Here is a 14,734-nt window from a genome sequence, read left to right as displayed (position 1 = left end):
TCCTGTGCAAGAGCAGGAAAGAAAAACAGATCAGTTTTGAATGACAATGTCGCATAGGATTTCATTTAGGAATGTGCATTGTATTTTTCATATTTTAGATACCTATTTTAGTACATACTGTAAATACAACCACACCAACCTATCTATTGTTAACATAGTGGCTCACAAACTTTTGAGAAGTACCTCATTAAAAAAAAACAACGTAGCTCTCCAAATACAACAATAATCTCAAACATTAAAATACAGGTGTGTAGTAGGCACTCACAATCACACCTAGGGGCAATTTAGAGTGTCCAATTAATGTTGCATGTTTTGGGGATGTGGGAGGAAACCAGATGCATGGAGAAAAACTATGCAGGCACGGGGTGAACATGTAAACTCCACACAGGCGGGTCCGGGATTGAACCCGGTACCCCAGAACTGTGTGGCCGACACTTTACCAGCTGAACCACCGTGCCGCTCCAACATATCTATTGTAAATATAGTGGCTCACAAGCTTTTGAGAAGTATCTTATTTAAAAAAAAAAAAAAAAAAAAAAACGTAGCTCTCCAAATATCACAAGAATGACAAACATTAAAATACAGGCGTGTGTTAATCTCAAAAACGAGACTTGTTTTCTATTGTAATCCACTGTAACATCATGTACTGTTTCAACATTAATATAAATGTTAAATGTTAATATAAATGTATAAATGTAGGGAGGTTGGCCTCACAGTTTTGAGGTCCCGGGTTCAAATCCTGGATCCGCCTGTGTGGAGTTTACATGTTCTTCCTCTGACTGTGTGCGTTTCCTCCGGGCACTCCGGTTTCTACCCAGATCCCAAAAACATGCAACATTAATTGAAAATTCTAAATTGCCCCTAGGTGTGATTGTGAGTTCAACTGTTTGGTCGCTATGTGCGCTGCGACTGGCTGGCGACCAGTTCAGGGTGTACACCGCCTCCTGCCCGTTGACAGCTGGGATAGCCTCCAGCAATCCTCGCGACCTTTGTGAGGATAAGCGGCTAAGAAAATGGATGGATAGATCATGTAGCGTACCATATCATCAGAGGGAGCCTCAGTACCCCAATCAATATACTAATACGTCTATTTGTTCATTAATATACTGAGCCACTTATCCTCACAAGGGTCGCGGGAGAGCTCGAGCCTCTCCCAGCTATCACCGGGCAAGAGGCGGGGCACACCCTGAGCTGGTTGCTACCCAATCGCAAAGTACATGTAAACAAACAAGCGTTTGCAATCACAACCACACCTAGGGGCAATTGAGAGAATTTAAACAACCTTCCACGCATGTTTTGGGCACGTCTGAGAAAACCAACGTGGGCACGGGGAGAACAAACACATTTTATTTTATTCTTTTTTTTATGCCACCATACTTTCTGCTTTAATGGGTCACGTCCTCTTTCGTCTCAGAGACGTGCGCTCTTTTTTTGTGTGTGTTTTCCGATGAGAACTGAAGATAAGATATAAACTCAATACACTCAAAAAAATGTGATTGACTTTTTTTTTTTAATTTTGTCATAACATAAAAAGTTACCATGTGAATATATTACTAGCATTTCCCCTGTGACCTCTTTTTAACCGCGCTACAATAGACATACGAACACGTCATCGCACAAATAAATCCAACAACATTGTCCTGACTCTTTATTGCGATGATTTTTTTTTTTTATGACGCTAACACATAAAAATAAATTAGTTTGGTCCTTTACTTTCTATAGTAACAACTCATCTCCCCTCACATTTTCAGAATTATATTATCATCATTTCATGAGATAAAAACGTCTACACAAACTGTACTTTGATTACTTAAATTGTAGCAAAGTGTCATTTCTTCAGTGTTATCTCATAAATTAAATCCCATATTTTATGATCTATTTTGTATTTACGAAATCATATGTAACTGGGTTCAAATATAAAATTAATATATATTCCAAGGTGGTAAAAATAGGAGAATAAAGACTTGATTCAGAGACGTACATATAATAAATAACGCTAAAATATAAACATCATAATCAATCCTTTGCTTCTACTGGACTGAGTTGGCAATATTTGCCTCAATTCCTTCTGGGGCAATGGTGCCATCGTGTGGTCAAAACGGGAACAACATCAGCAATGTTTTTCTCCTGTCTTGAAGTTTTTTTCGTTTGTTTTTTTAAACAAGAATTGTAACACTATTTGGACACGTGTAGGATTATATTAATACTTCAAGGTAGTTTGAGGTTAAGTGCATCAAGCATCAGCTACATCTTGATTCATAGTCTTTTTTTTTTGTCTATTGTTTGCTTTGCCGCACATCATTTTATGAGCTTCCTTTCTTATCAGTGCATCTCGTCAACTTTATTGCTCGTCTTTTTTAACTCTTATGAGCGGTTTTGTGTGTGAAGCTGACCTAAAAATCTCTTCACTTTTTTTCCCCCCCGCAACCATTTTAAATCGACTTTTCCCTTTTTTTTTTTTTTTTTTTAAAAAGGCCATTTGATTAATCGCGAATAACATTGATACAGTATTAATTACCAGCTGTACGCAAAGGCACTTCTTAGAAGGAAGTGTTTAGGCCTCATTTGATTCAAATTCATAAACCAAGGGGCAGAAATATTGTTAAGAACGATCATAAACGTGTGAACGTCAAGTGACACGCGATACTTTCATCCGAAGGAGCACGAGGAAGATTTCAGCATGATTTGTTCTGCTTTTTGGTGAAACTAAACCTTTACCTGCATATGAAATGTCAAAATTACACTCTATATTTAACATCCCTGTTTCCTGAAAGCTACCATATTTTATTTACCCTGTAATACCAACTACAATCCACCCTTTTTTTTTTTGTTTTTTTACACATGGAGGCAACTAACACACCAACTCATATAAACAACACGACAACCACATATTAGTCGGATTGTGTTGCATTTTAAATGAGAAAAAAAAAGACAGAAAAACTACACTTTTTTTTTTCCTGAGATACTTTCAACAAGTGTGAGAAATACCCTATTTCCTCAAAAAGTGACCGAGGTTGTTTAGTTGCACAACTGCAGACATTTATTAGCAACCAGTGTGCGACGTGAGGTCGTCAGACGTGTCAGAATAATTGTCTAATTCCACTTAATTGGTCTAAAAATGAATTTTTAGTGAGCCAGTAAAACTTACAATTACATGCAGTTCCACTAGATGGCGTAAGGTACAATCAAACCATTGTATCCACCTGTTAGCATTAACTAACCACAATAAAGCATAATAAAACAGTAATAACAGTGAAAATGCACAAGTAATTGATGCGCTTAGCACCTTGATGCATTTACTGATGCCACAAAATAGTGGCAAAGCACCACTTTGTAGTCACAGTTTTTCCTCCATCCATTTTCTTAGCCGCTTATCCTCACAATGGGTCGCGGGAAGCGCTGGAGCCTATCCCAGCTGTCGACGGGCAGGAGGCGGGGGTACACCGTGAACTGGTTGCTAGCCAATCGCAGGGCACGCAGAGCGAAACAGACAACAGTCGCACTCACAATCACACCTAGCGGCAATTTAGAGTGTCCAATTAATCCATCCATCCATTTTCTTTTGCCGCTTATCCTCACAATGGGTCGCGGGGAGGGCTGGAGCCTATCTGATGACAGGCAAGAGGTGGGGGTAGACCCTGAACTGGTCGCCAGCTAATTGCAGGGCACATGGAGACAGACAACAGTCGCACTCACAATCACACCTTGGGGCAATTTAGAGTGTCCAATTAATGTTACATGTTTTTGGAGTGCCCGGAGAAAAGGAAAACCCACGCAGGCGGGGCCGGGATCGAACACGGGACCTCAGAACTGTGAGGCCAACGTTTTACCAGCTGATCCACCGTGCCGCCATCTGTTGAATAAACTGAAAAAAAAAAAAAATGGAGGATAGGTCCCCCCAAAAAAACTTTTGATCTGCATTCAACTACTTTTGTTTTTATTCGTGAGATCATCATATACTTCAGGTGGGGCACTTTTTTAAAAAAATATATTTTCAAGGGGATGACTCATGTCGATTAAAGCGAAAAACATAATCTGAGGAAACGCGCAGCATCCGACGGGGAAGTGCAAAACATTGCCAATCATGCTGAAACCTTCCAGAGTGCGACTGCAGTTTATGTTCAGTAGCCGGTACTTGTTTTTACATATGAGCTAGTTTAAAATGACCAACGTTCAAACGACTAACGCGACAAAGCAGTGATTGGCACGCGGCCGTTTCCGAGGTGACGCCTGCCTGCGCGTGTGGTTTGTTGACTTGAGCTGGCCTGAGAGCTGCGGGCTGCACGTGGCTCACGTACTGTATAGCACGTAAACCGACCACAGGTGACGTGAAAACTTCTTTGCCGGCGGCAGAGCAGAGCTTAATAACTTGGTGGCGCGAGGGCGGTTTACAAGTAGACTGAGAGGCGGCTCGGCCTTCAGCGCCAGCGAGGGCCGACGAGGGGCCCCGACCCTGTTACGTCCGTGAATGTCTTTTGTTTTGTTTTGTTTTTTGTACTCCCTGTGTGAGCCCGTCACGCCTTCCCTGGCTTCATGTACGTGGGGATGGTCCCTCGTTGAGTCAGGCCCTCGAAGCGTTTGTAAGTGTAGTTGAGGAACACCCAATCCTTGGACTTGAAGTCGGGTTCCGTTGCATTTGCTGCAACGGAAAAAGAAGAAGGCGGAGAGGTCATTAGCAGCGGCAAAGTATGAATTTAAAGGGGAATTACACTGGTTTGCATAAACAATGTATCCAATAGGTCATGTATTATCTACACTATTTTGACAATGTGACGGTAAATCTTCTCTCATTTAACAGTGTTTTGATCAAATTTTTATCCACAATTGTGAATTTTCAGGGGCGCTGCCATTTTTGCGAGTCACGTGACCCCCGTGCGCGGATGTGACGTGTTACGTGGGGTTCCAAAGGCTCGATTACGTGGGACACCATTATGCCCAGCGATGATTACTCGGATTTATCCTCATCTGACGAAGAAATAGCAGCATCGGTTGATCGGGAAGACTGAGGAAAACTTCCATCAACAGCTGTGCCGCTCACGGCTCTGTATGGAAAAAAATGCCAGCGCCCCTGAAAATTCATAATTGTCGATAAAAATCTTCTCAAACACTATTAAATGATTTTACATTACATTGTCAAAATAGAGTACATATTACATGACCTATTGGATACATTGTTAATGCAAGGCACTGGACTTCCCCTTTAAGATCAAAATTTGAGGTATCCATTTTCTTTTTTGCCACTTATCCTCACAAGGATTGCGGGGAGAGCTGGAGCCTATCCCAGCTGTCTTCTTGGGGGGGGGGGGTTCACCCTGAACTGGTTGCCAGCCAATCACTGGGCACATCATGACAAACAGCTGCACACACAATCACACCTCGGGGCAATTTCGAGTGTCCAATTGATGTTGCATGTTTTTGGGATGTGGAAGAAAATTTGAGTGCCCAGAGATAACCCACACAGGCATGGGGAGAACATGCAAACTCCACAGCGAACCAGATTGATGCATGAAAAAAAAAAAAAAGTATTTGTGTACTGTAAATATACTTTTCACAAAAAGGTGTGGGAACGGGCAAAATTCCCAACAGGTGTTTGATCCGTAAATGGATCAAAACATTTCAATTTCCCGTCGGGAGGAATGAAAGAAGGTAGGAAGGGAGGAAAGAAAGAAAGAAGGAAGGACAGATGGATGGAAAGTCACAAGATTGTAAGTTTAATGCATTTGTGTAATTGTAGTAAACACAGTAAGTTTAAATACGAAAATGCTTAATTTTGCCCCACCTTATGTATTGAGAACTAGCGTGGGCTATCTCATTATATATATATATATATCTCATCCATCCAGTTTCTCTGCCGCTTATCCCCACGAGGGTCGCAGGGAGTTCTGGAGTCTATCCCAGCTGTCAACGGGCAGGAGGCAGGGTACACCCTGAACTGGTCGCCAGCCAATCACAGGGCGCATTGAGACAAACAGCCGCACTCACAATCACACCTCGGGGCAATTTAGAGTGTCCGATAATGGCGTCTTGAAATACAAATGACTGGAGTTGAGCTTCTCTGGAGTTGTTTGGTTTTTATTGCTTTGTCTTGCCAGGAAAAATTTGATATGCAAGTGCTGCTTTGGGGCAATCAAATTAACCCAGCTCACTTCACAACAAACAGCAGTTTGGAAAATTGCTTTTTGAGGGGAGGCTGGAACACATTAATGTGATTTTCATTCATTTAAACGCGGAGAGATGAGAGCGTTTTCAGTTTTGAGTCTGGTCTCGGAACAAATTTAGGTCGTACCTCCAGGCGGCACTCTCATTCGAAATGCGGAAAGAGTTTCGTACCTGGCTGGAGTATGTCGGATTCCGGGAAGTCATCAAAATTGGAGGTGTCGTCGATGCTTTTTATCTCGATGGAGATGGCCGCAGGACGCTCTCTGTAAGAGAGGCCCATTATTATTAAGAAAAGGAGTATTTAGGTGGGGGGGGGAGAGGGGGGGGGGTAATAGAAATACAATGAAAATGTACCTGATGTGCTCCCAGTCCACAGACTCAAAAAACTGATGGCTTTTGATCTCCTCCACGCTGCCGGCCCCAACTCTGTTCTCAGCATCAGTGCAATACCTGGAGCGCAAAAAAAAAAAAAAAAAAAAAACAGTTCCAGCTACTCCTGTTTTCGGCCTGAATTTTAACAATTTAAACACAGCGCATACCGCAGTATCAAGTCCTTGGCTCTCTCTGAGATCGGGACTTCGGGGGGGAACACGAGGGTCTCCTTCCAGTTCATCACTTTCCTGTACGTTTCCTGCGGCGTCTCGGAGCAAAACGGCGGATAGCCTGAAAAAAGGAGGCCCCGGTCAGTCTACACTCGCCACGTTCCGCATCTTGCCCGTGCTTACCGATCAGCATCTCATACATGATGACCCCTAAAGACCACCAGTCGCACAGCTTGTTGTAGCCTGTCTGCATGAAGACTTCGGGGGCGATGTAGTCTGGCGTTCCCACCGTGGAATAAGCCTGAATGTCACACAGAAAATGAAAATAGAGTGAAAACGGGAATATTTCTGTATGCAACGGCCCTTGGAAAAAGGGGTTTGGACACCTCTGGGCTATTACTAGTGACCTGCAGGGGGCACTCTAGTATCAGACAACATACTCAAGTGTCCATTTCGTTCATTTTCATGGTCTCCACATGCACTCAAACATACAGTGTGCAACTGTAAAATATGTACATAATTAAGTCTCCAAAACACCTAATTACCAAATTATTAGTTGTGTGTGTATATAGGGCAGGGGTGTCAAACTCATTTTTGTCGCGGGCCACATTGTACTCACAGTTTTCCTCAGAGGGCCGTTACGACGGGGAAACCATAAAAATCTTTCAAAGACTTATCATATTTGCACATGATATTAATGAACTAACTTTAGAATCAGATATCAAGAGTATATCTCAAGGTCATCATTTATGATACGACAAATTGAAGTTTTGGTCGAGATTCTAACAAAAAAAAATAAAACACACACACAGAAGTTGATACATAAGATTTCCCTACGCGAGCCACATAAAATCATGCGGCGGGCCAGATCTGGTCCCCGGGCCTTGAGTTTGAAACCTGCAATATAGGGTGTATCGTGAAAAACTCGAAGCCACACCAGCTGTCTCCGGTTCTTCTTCCATGTTTCTGCTTTCCGCTTGGAGTTCATGTTTTGAAAGGCTGCGTAAACACAAGGAAGAGGGGGGGGAAAAAAGGCCATAAAGTGCCATTCACAAAAGCTTCCACCTCGATATCAATGTTCAATATTACGTCAGAGGGGAATGTGAGATACTGACAAAAGTCGCTGGGTGGGTTGTGCGTCAGGTTTCTGTAAAATTCCGTGCGGTGGGCTTTTTTCAGTCCGGTACACAAGCCAAAATCGGACAGCTTCACGTGTCCCTGTTCGGAGGAAGAAAAAAAAAAAAAAAAAAAAAAAAAACATTTTGGTGACGTCCTTGAGTGCAAAATACTTGTGGAACGACATTGCGTTTACATCTCAGATAAGACGAAGAAGATAACGTGCACACGTTTGTCTCACCCTGGAGTCGAGCAGCAGGTTGTCCGGTTTGATATCTCTGTGGATGAAGCCCAGCTGGTGGATGGAATCGATGGCCAGGACCGTCTCAGCGATGTAGAACTGGGTGGCCTCTTCGGACAGGGTGTCCTTCTTCATCAGGAGCGTCATCATGTCGCCTAGCAACAAGGTCACAGTCGAGCGTCGCCTTGAGATACAAGTGACCCGACTGATGAGGTTTTTTGAGATTTTTACACTTTACATTTAATGTCGAGGCAACTCGGTGGCTCAGCTGGTAAAGCGTTGCCCTCACAGTTCTGAGAACCCCGGTTAAATCCCGACCCCGCCTGTGTGGAGTTTGCATGTTCTCCCCGTGCCTGCGTGCGTGCGTTTCCTCCGGCCGCTCCGGTTTCCTCCCACATCCCAAAAACATGCAATATTAATTCCACACTCTAAAATTGCCCCTAGGTGTGCTTGTTAGTGTGACTGTTGTCTGTCTCCATGCAGCTTGCGACTGGCCGGCAACCAGTTCAGGGTGTACCCCGCCTCCTGCCCATTGACAGCTAGGATAGGCTCTAGCACTCCCCGCGACCCTCATGAGGATAAGTGGCAAAGAAAACGGATGGATGGATTTAAAGTCACACTAGCTTTATCCACAAACATAATGAGAAATGTCATAGACTGGCTACTAAATAGCATGGTTGCTTTAAGACGGTGGTTCCTAATTTGTTTTTTTTTGCAGCTCCGCTTTTTGGAGATAAAATTTTTAGATTTTCAATCATGTCAGTGCAAGTACGCACCTCCAGGCAGAAATTCCATGATGAGGTAAAGGTTCCTCTTGTCCTGGAAACTGTAAAACATCTTCACCACCCATGCGCCGTCTGCCTCGACGAGAATATCCCTCTCCGCCCGGATGTGAGCGACCTGCGCAGAAGTGGAAAAATGAGCCATAACTCAAACGGAGTCGCAGTTTCAAATCCTTCACCTGCTCTTTCTCCAGCATGTCGGCTTTTCGTAAAATCTTCATGGCGTAAATGTGGCCTGTGTCCTTTTTTTGCACCAAACGCACCTGCCGGGAGAAGCACGAGCAGCATGGATGAAAGACACTCCCAATAGAATACAAAAAAGTAATACAACGATGATAATTATTCAGAGTACTTCTCCAAAAGCACCGCGTCCGATGACTTTAAGGGACTCAAAGTCGTCCAAGCCGAGCCGCGTCCTCTTCAACCTCAAAAACTCGGTCTCCTTCCGAGCGTGCTGTGAACGTCGCATGACTTTCTGCCCAAAAAAAAAAATGAGGATACATTAACGGAAAATGATTAACAACAAAAAAAGACTTCCTACTTGTGTGTAGATGGTAACTATTTTAAGAAGTACTTCGAGTATGTTAACGTACATTAACGCATAAAGTGTGGAGCAACGTTCACAAATTCTTAGCATTAGCATATTTCCCCGCCATTTTCTATTTAGTCACATTATGAATTAAAAAAAAAAAAAAAAAGATAAAGATCGTGCTTCTGCATAATGTTTATGGAGATTCTCCGGGTCACGGTGATCTGGTTTAATGGAGGGAAGTGGACTGGAAACCGTACCTCCTCATCTGGTAAACCCTCATCATCCATGGCCTTCTCCAACTTCTTCTGCCTGGCAACAGAAGAAAAAAAAGTAACACGCCAGAGAAAATATCTTGATTTTGTCAATAGAGTCAGTTTTACTTGGGGAAAAAGAAAGAATATCTTTTTCATGAGTACAGCTGTAATATTGTAAGAAAAAAATGCAATTTTGAGAGATTAAGTCAGAATTATATATGTGGAAAAAGGATAGACGCAAAGGCGTCAAACTCAAGGTCCGGGGGCCAGATCCGGATCCCACCAGATGATTTCATGTGGCCCGCGAAGGCAAATCATGTTTATCAACTTCCATGATTTTTTTTTGTTAAAATCTGTATCAAAATCTCCAATTGTCATATCATAAATGCTTATGAGAGATTGCAAGCATTTTTGTGTTTCCAGATGTCAACAACAGTTGAAAAACCCATCACCCTTGATTTCTGATTCCAAACCGAGTTCATAAATTTCATGTGTAAATATGATGACGCATAGTCAGAATTCTATTTGTGGGAAAAAGATAGAAGACGTCATTTTAACCTTCGAGCATAGGTGGCAAACTCAAAGTCCAGGGGCCAGATCCAGCCCACCGCATGATTTTATGTGGCACGCGAAGGCAAATCATGTGTATGAACTTTTGTTAAAATCGGTATCAAAATCTCCAATTGTCATGTCATAAATGATGATGAGAGATTGCAAGCATTTTTGTGTTTCCAGACGTTAGCAACAGTTGAAAAACCTATTACCCTTGATTTCTGATTCCAAAACTAGTTCATAAATATCATGTGTAAATATGATGATTTTTATGCTTTTAGTCATAATAGATCCTAACAAAAAAAAAAAAAAAGAACTTTGGCGTGGTGTTTGTACACGAGATCAGCTCCGAGGTAACATGATCGCCCTTTGTTTGAAACCAAACTCCCGAACAAGTGGCTGGCAGCATGACACTCCAACGGTTTAAACAACGGCGATATATTTTGCATGCACGGCGTCGGGAGGGGAGGTATTGCAAGTGATGAGCCGAGAGCGCGTCGCGAACCGGAGGGACGGGAGGGTCGGACTCGCCTCATCTCGCGCTCCTCGTGCTGGGTGAGGAGCGTGCTGTAGAAGTTCTCCAGCGTCAGCTTGGCCACCGTCACCCTCTCTCGGGTGTGGTTGCTCATCGGGAGGGCGGTTGCAGTCCCTCCTGTCACGGCCATGCTATCCTGTTGAAAACACACGAAGGGGGCGAGGTGTCAAAAATTGGAATACAAAACAGTGAAGAAAACAACCCTAACCCGAATACATAGAGTGGAGGTGGACTTTTAAAGGCGGACTAACAGGTCTTTGAGGGTCAGAATTCTAGCTAATACTTATTTGCAGCTGTATCACACAGATAAATCGTTAAAAAAAAAAAATCATACATTGTGATTTCTGTTCGGGCTTAATTTGTCCTGTGTGTTTATGGTGGAACACACAATTTCTTTTCCCATTATTTCCTTAGCGACGACATTCTAACAAGAACAGAAAAGGCGGCAAAAGGGGAAGCGGATGGACGCGTGCCTTTACGGAGCGTCATCAAAACCTTTTGACAGGATGCCAAGAGAAATGTTTGTGTGGTCTTGATGAGATCATCAAGATAAAAAAAAGAAAAAGAAAAAAAGGGCTCTGCGGGCCAGAGATAGGAGGCTGTGTTATGTCTAGTGCTGTCCACAACAATTTCCCAAAAACAAGAAACTTCCTGATTTGCTTTGGAGAAAGAAAAAAAAAAAAAAAATCAGAAAATAGGGAAGTTCGTAAAAAGTGGAAAAGAAGAAGGAAACTAGAGTACAGCGTTACCTGAAGAAACGCTTCTAAATTACTACGCATTCCCTGTAGAAGTTTTGCATTCCATTTGGTGTCAAGTATCCATACCGTACATAGTACAGACAGAGAGGCGGACTCGTGCACACGCGCCGCCCTTAAAAGGACTGTAAAGAGACCTGCCAGGAAACTTTCCATCCCGGAATGAAAGAGTCCAGTCATGACCGTAAGGAGAGGAATGGGCGAGACGCACATGACTAACAACAACAAAGCAGGATGAGGAACGGACATCATCATTCTTGCCCCTTTAAAAATGGCAATCATTACCAAAAAAAAAAAAATACTACAATGCAAGAAATTGGTACCAAATCACCATCACAGTTGCACAATAATATATGATATGATTGTTTGGATTTAAATATTGACCCCTAAAAAATATTTTTTCTATTATTATTAAAGTAGTTTGCATTTTTTTAATGTTTTGATTATTACACTTAAAGTCCATAAAGGGGACCAAAATATACTAAGCAGTTAATTTCAGATTTAGCATATCAGCTTTGTAAAGTAAGGAAGGCCGAGAAAGAAGGAAGGCAGGAAAGAATGAAGGAAGGAGAGAAGGTTTAAACAAGAATAAAAAAGCGGGCCTGTGGGAAGAAAGACAGGAAGTAAGGAAGGAAAATAAATTGGTATGAGAGAAAGTTTAAGTGAAGGAAGGATGGATGTAGGGACATGAAAATAAAACAAGTGTGATGGAAGGAAGGCGGGATATAAGGAAGAGCTTGAAGGAAGGATGCGTCAATGGAAAAAAAATAGGTAGGTAAAGGGGATTAAAGAAAAGGAAGGATGGAGTGATGGAGGTGAGGAAGGAAAAGATGCCAAGAAAATGCATGTCTGAATAAAAGAAGGAAGAAAGCAAGGAAAGCAGGATTGAGCAAGGGAATGATGCAATCATAAAAATTACTGAAGGAAGGTAAACATTTCAGGAGAACAACGTGTCAGAAAATGTAAACATTTTAAAGTGCATGTCTACTTTCGTCTCAGCCGCCGTTATTTTATTTTTTACAGATAAGTCATTCTTTAAAAGGTTCCATCTCGTGCTCGCGCCAGTCGAACAGGTTCCATTAGCGGTGTAAAAATAGGCTGTACTTTTTTTAAAATACCATGATGGGCTCAACCTACCTCCGTGTCCGGCTCCAGAGTCAAATGTTGGCTAGGCGCCAGCCCCACGACCCCAAGGGAAACGAGAATATTTGGACTTCGAGCGTCTTTTCTGCCCCCAAAAATGTAGGCAGAAAAGGTTGGAGGCTCCAGTTATTTAGCTAACCGGCACCCTTAACTGGGAGGGGGCGGGTGGGGTGGGGGGGGACCTCTATTCAGCTACACAGTAAACAGCCGATATCAAAAACAAAACATGGTGCTAACAGAAGGGCAATATTAAATTATAATATTTTTTAAAAAAAAATCAACGGCCTTCATTTGTCCCCCTCTGCTGTCTGAAGCGTGTCGGTCGTTCAGTCTTAAATGGTGAAAAAAAATATATAGATATATGAAAAAGGAGGCTTCTGTTTCCCGAGACCGTCAGGCTCATCAGACGCGCACTTACGCAATGGCGTAGCTTTCGAGTGACGGACAACTCGGACCAATCAATGATGCGCCAAGGATAAGTGACCAATCAGAGCAGGAGGATTTCCGAGGATGACATGCGCGTCAGCCAACAGGGAGGGCTGGATACGCCCCTTTGTTCAGTGGGCTTGGACGCCGCTTCATTCTGACTGACAACCCTTTGCGATAATAAAAAAAAAATCACTGCTTCTACTTTTTAGTAGTTAATTTTTGTTACTCCATAATTGAATTACATTATTTTACATATAGTCACATTTTAAGGTCCACATAAAACGTTTTTTTTAAAAGTCAATTAAGGATAATAAAAGGTCATTTAGAGATTTACCACGACTTCAAAGGGCAAATGTGCAACTGACGTAGCTGGGGAGAAGTTATGAAAAGTTTTGTGAAAGTCTCCATATATGGTCAACTTCATTCCTTTTTTAATAAAAGAGTCATCATGTCTGAGAGTGTAGATGTGGGTGTGACGTCTGAACACTTTTTTTTTTTTTTTATGGGTGCGGTGCTCAACACAAGGGTTTTATTTTTTCCCCCTCAAATGAGTCTCACATCAACATTGCCCACTGGGCTGTGACGTGGTTTCTATTTTTAGGGGTTTTTTTTTTTTGGGACCAATAAACTCGGTGGCCTTGGAGTTGAGGTGCCCCAAACATGATCTGCATCACTCGTCTGGTTTCCATCTTGACATGTGCTATTTATGCACTGCTTAAAGGGGAAATCCACTGGTTTGCATGAACAATGTATCCAATAGGTCATGTAATATGGAGCCTATTTTGACAATGTGATGTTAAATCCTCCCTCATTTAATAGCGTTTTGAGAAGATTTTTATCAACAATTACAAATTTTCAGGGGCGCTGCCATTTTCGCGAGTCACATGACCTACATGTGCAGTTGTGACATGTACCGTGCAGCAACAAAGGCTCGATTACATGGGACACCATTTATGCCCAGCGCTGATTTCTCAGATTTATCCCCATCTGATGAAGAAATAGCAGTACCGGTTGATCGAGAAGACGGAGGAATACTTCCATACAGATATGAACCTGTGGCTGGAATTAATGTTGAATATTCAGATGGTTCTTCGGGCGAGTCTGACTACCCGGAAGCCTGCACGCGGGACATAAGTGCGTAAACAAAGACGCGGATTGTTCTTCGGACGGGAATAACGTGAAGTCTGACGAGCTTCGGCATCTGAAGCCCGGCTAAAGGCTGCCGCCGAAGCAGGGCTCGTGGCCCGCTGCCGGAGCTCGCTCGTCAGACTCTGGGTCATTCACGACCAAAGAACCATCGGCGTCTCCCAGTCATGGAGCTCCGGGGCCTTTGTTTACGCACTTACGTCCCGCTTGTAGGCCTCGAAGTAGTCAGACTTCGGCGTCATTCCGCCCGAAGAACCATCTGAATATTCAACATTATTTACATCCACAGGTTCAAATATGTATGGAAGTATTCCTCCGTCTTCCCGATCAACCTATACTGCTATTTCTTCCATCAGATGAGGATAAATCCAAGAAATCAGCACTGGGCACAATGTAATCGAGCCTTTGTTGCCGCACGGTACAAGTCACATCCGCGCACGTAAGTCATGTGACTCGTGAAAATGGCAGCACCCCTGAAAATTCGTAATTGTAGATAAAAATCATCTCAAAACACTATTAAATGAGAGAGGATTTAACATCACATTGTC

At 42.7% G+C, this 14,734-nt stretch overlaps 1 protein-coding gene across 1 annotated transcript; it reads right to left on the bottom strand.

Annotated features, from left to right (window-relative positions):
- Nucleotides 1-1,491: 1,491 nt before the first annotated feature.
- Nucleotides 1,492-12,974, bottom strand: LOC133493709 (serine/threonine-protein kinase 38-like). The gene is made up of 14 exons (XM_061807395.1): nt 12,606-12,974; nt 10,706-10,849; nt 9,630-9,677; nt 9,193-9,315; nt 9,020-9,103; nt 8,835-8,958; nt 8,059-8,213; nt 7,817-7,919; nt 7,639-7,700; nt 6,885-7,002; nt 6,699-6,822; nt 6,514-6,609; nt 6,331-6,422; nt 1,492-4,639 (listed from the first exon to the last, which is right to left on the bottom strand). The coding sequence occupies exons 2-14, from the start codon at nt 10,841-10,843 to the stop codon at nt 4,515-4,517; spliced, it is 1,392 nt and encodes a 463-aa protein (XP_061663379.1). The 5' UTR covers nt 10,844-10,849; nt 12,606-12,974; the 3' UTR covers nt 1,492-4,514.
- Between the last annotated feature and the right edge of the window lie 1,760 nt (nt 12,975-14,734).

This window comes from Syngnathoides biaculeatus, chromosome 20 (genome assembly GCF_019802595.1).
Source record: "Syngnathoides biaculeatus isolate LvHL_M chromosome 20, ASM1980259v1, whole genome shotgun sequence".
Taxonomy (NCBI): Eukaryota; Metazoa; Chordata; class Actinopteri; order Syngnathiformes; family Syngnathidae; genus Syngnathoides; species Syngnathoides biaculeatus.
Note: the sequence above shows the minus strand (reverse complement) of the source record. Positions and strands in the feature narration are given on the sequence as shown.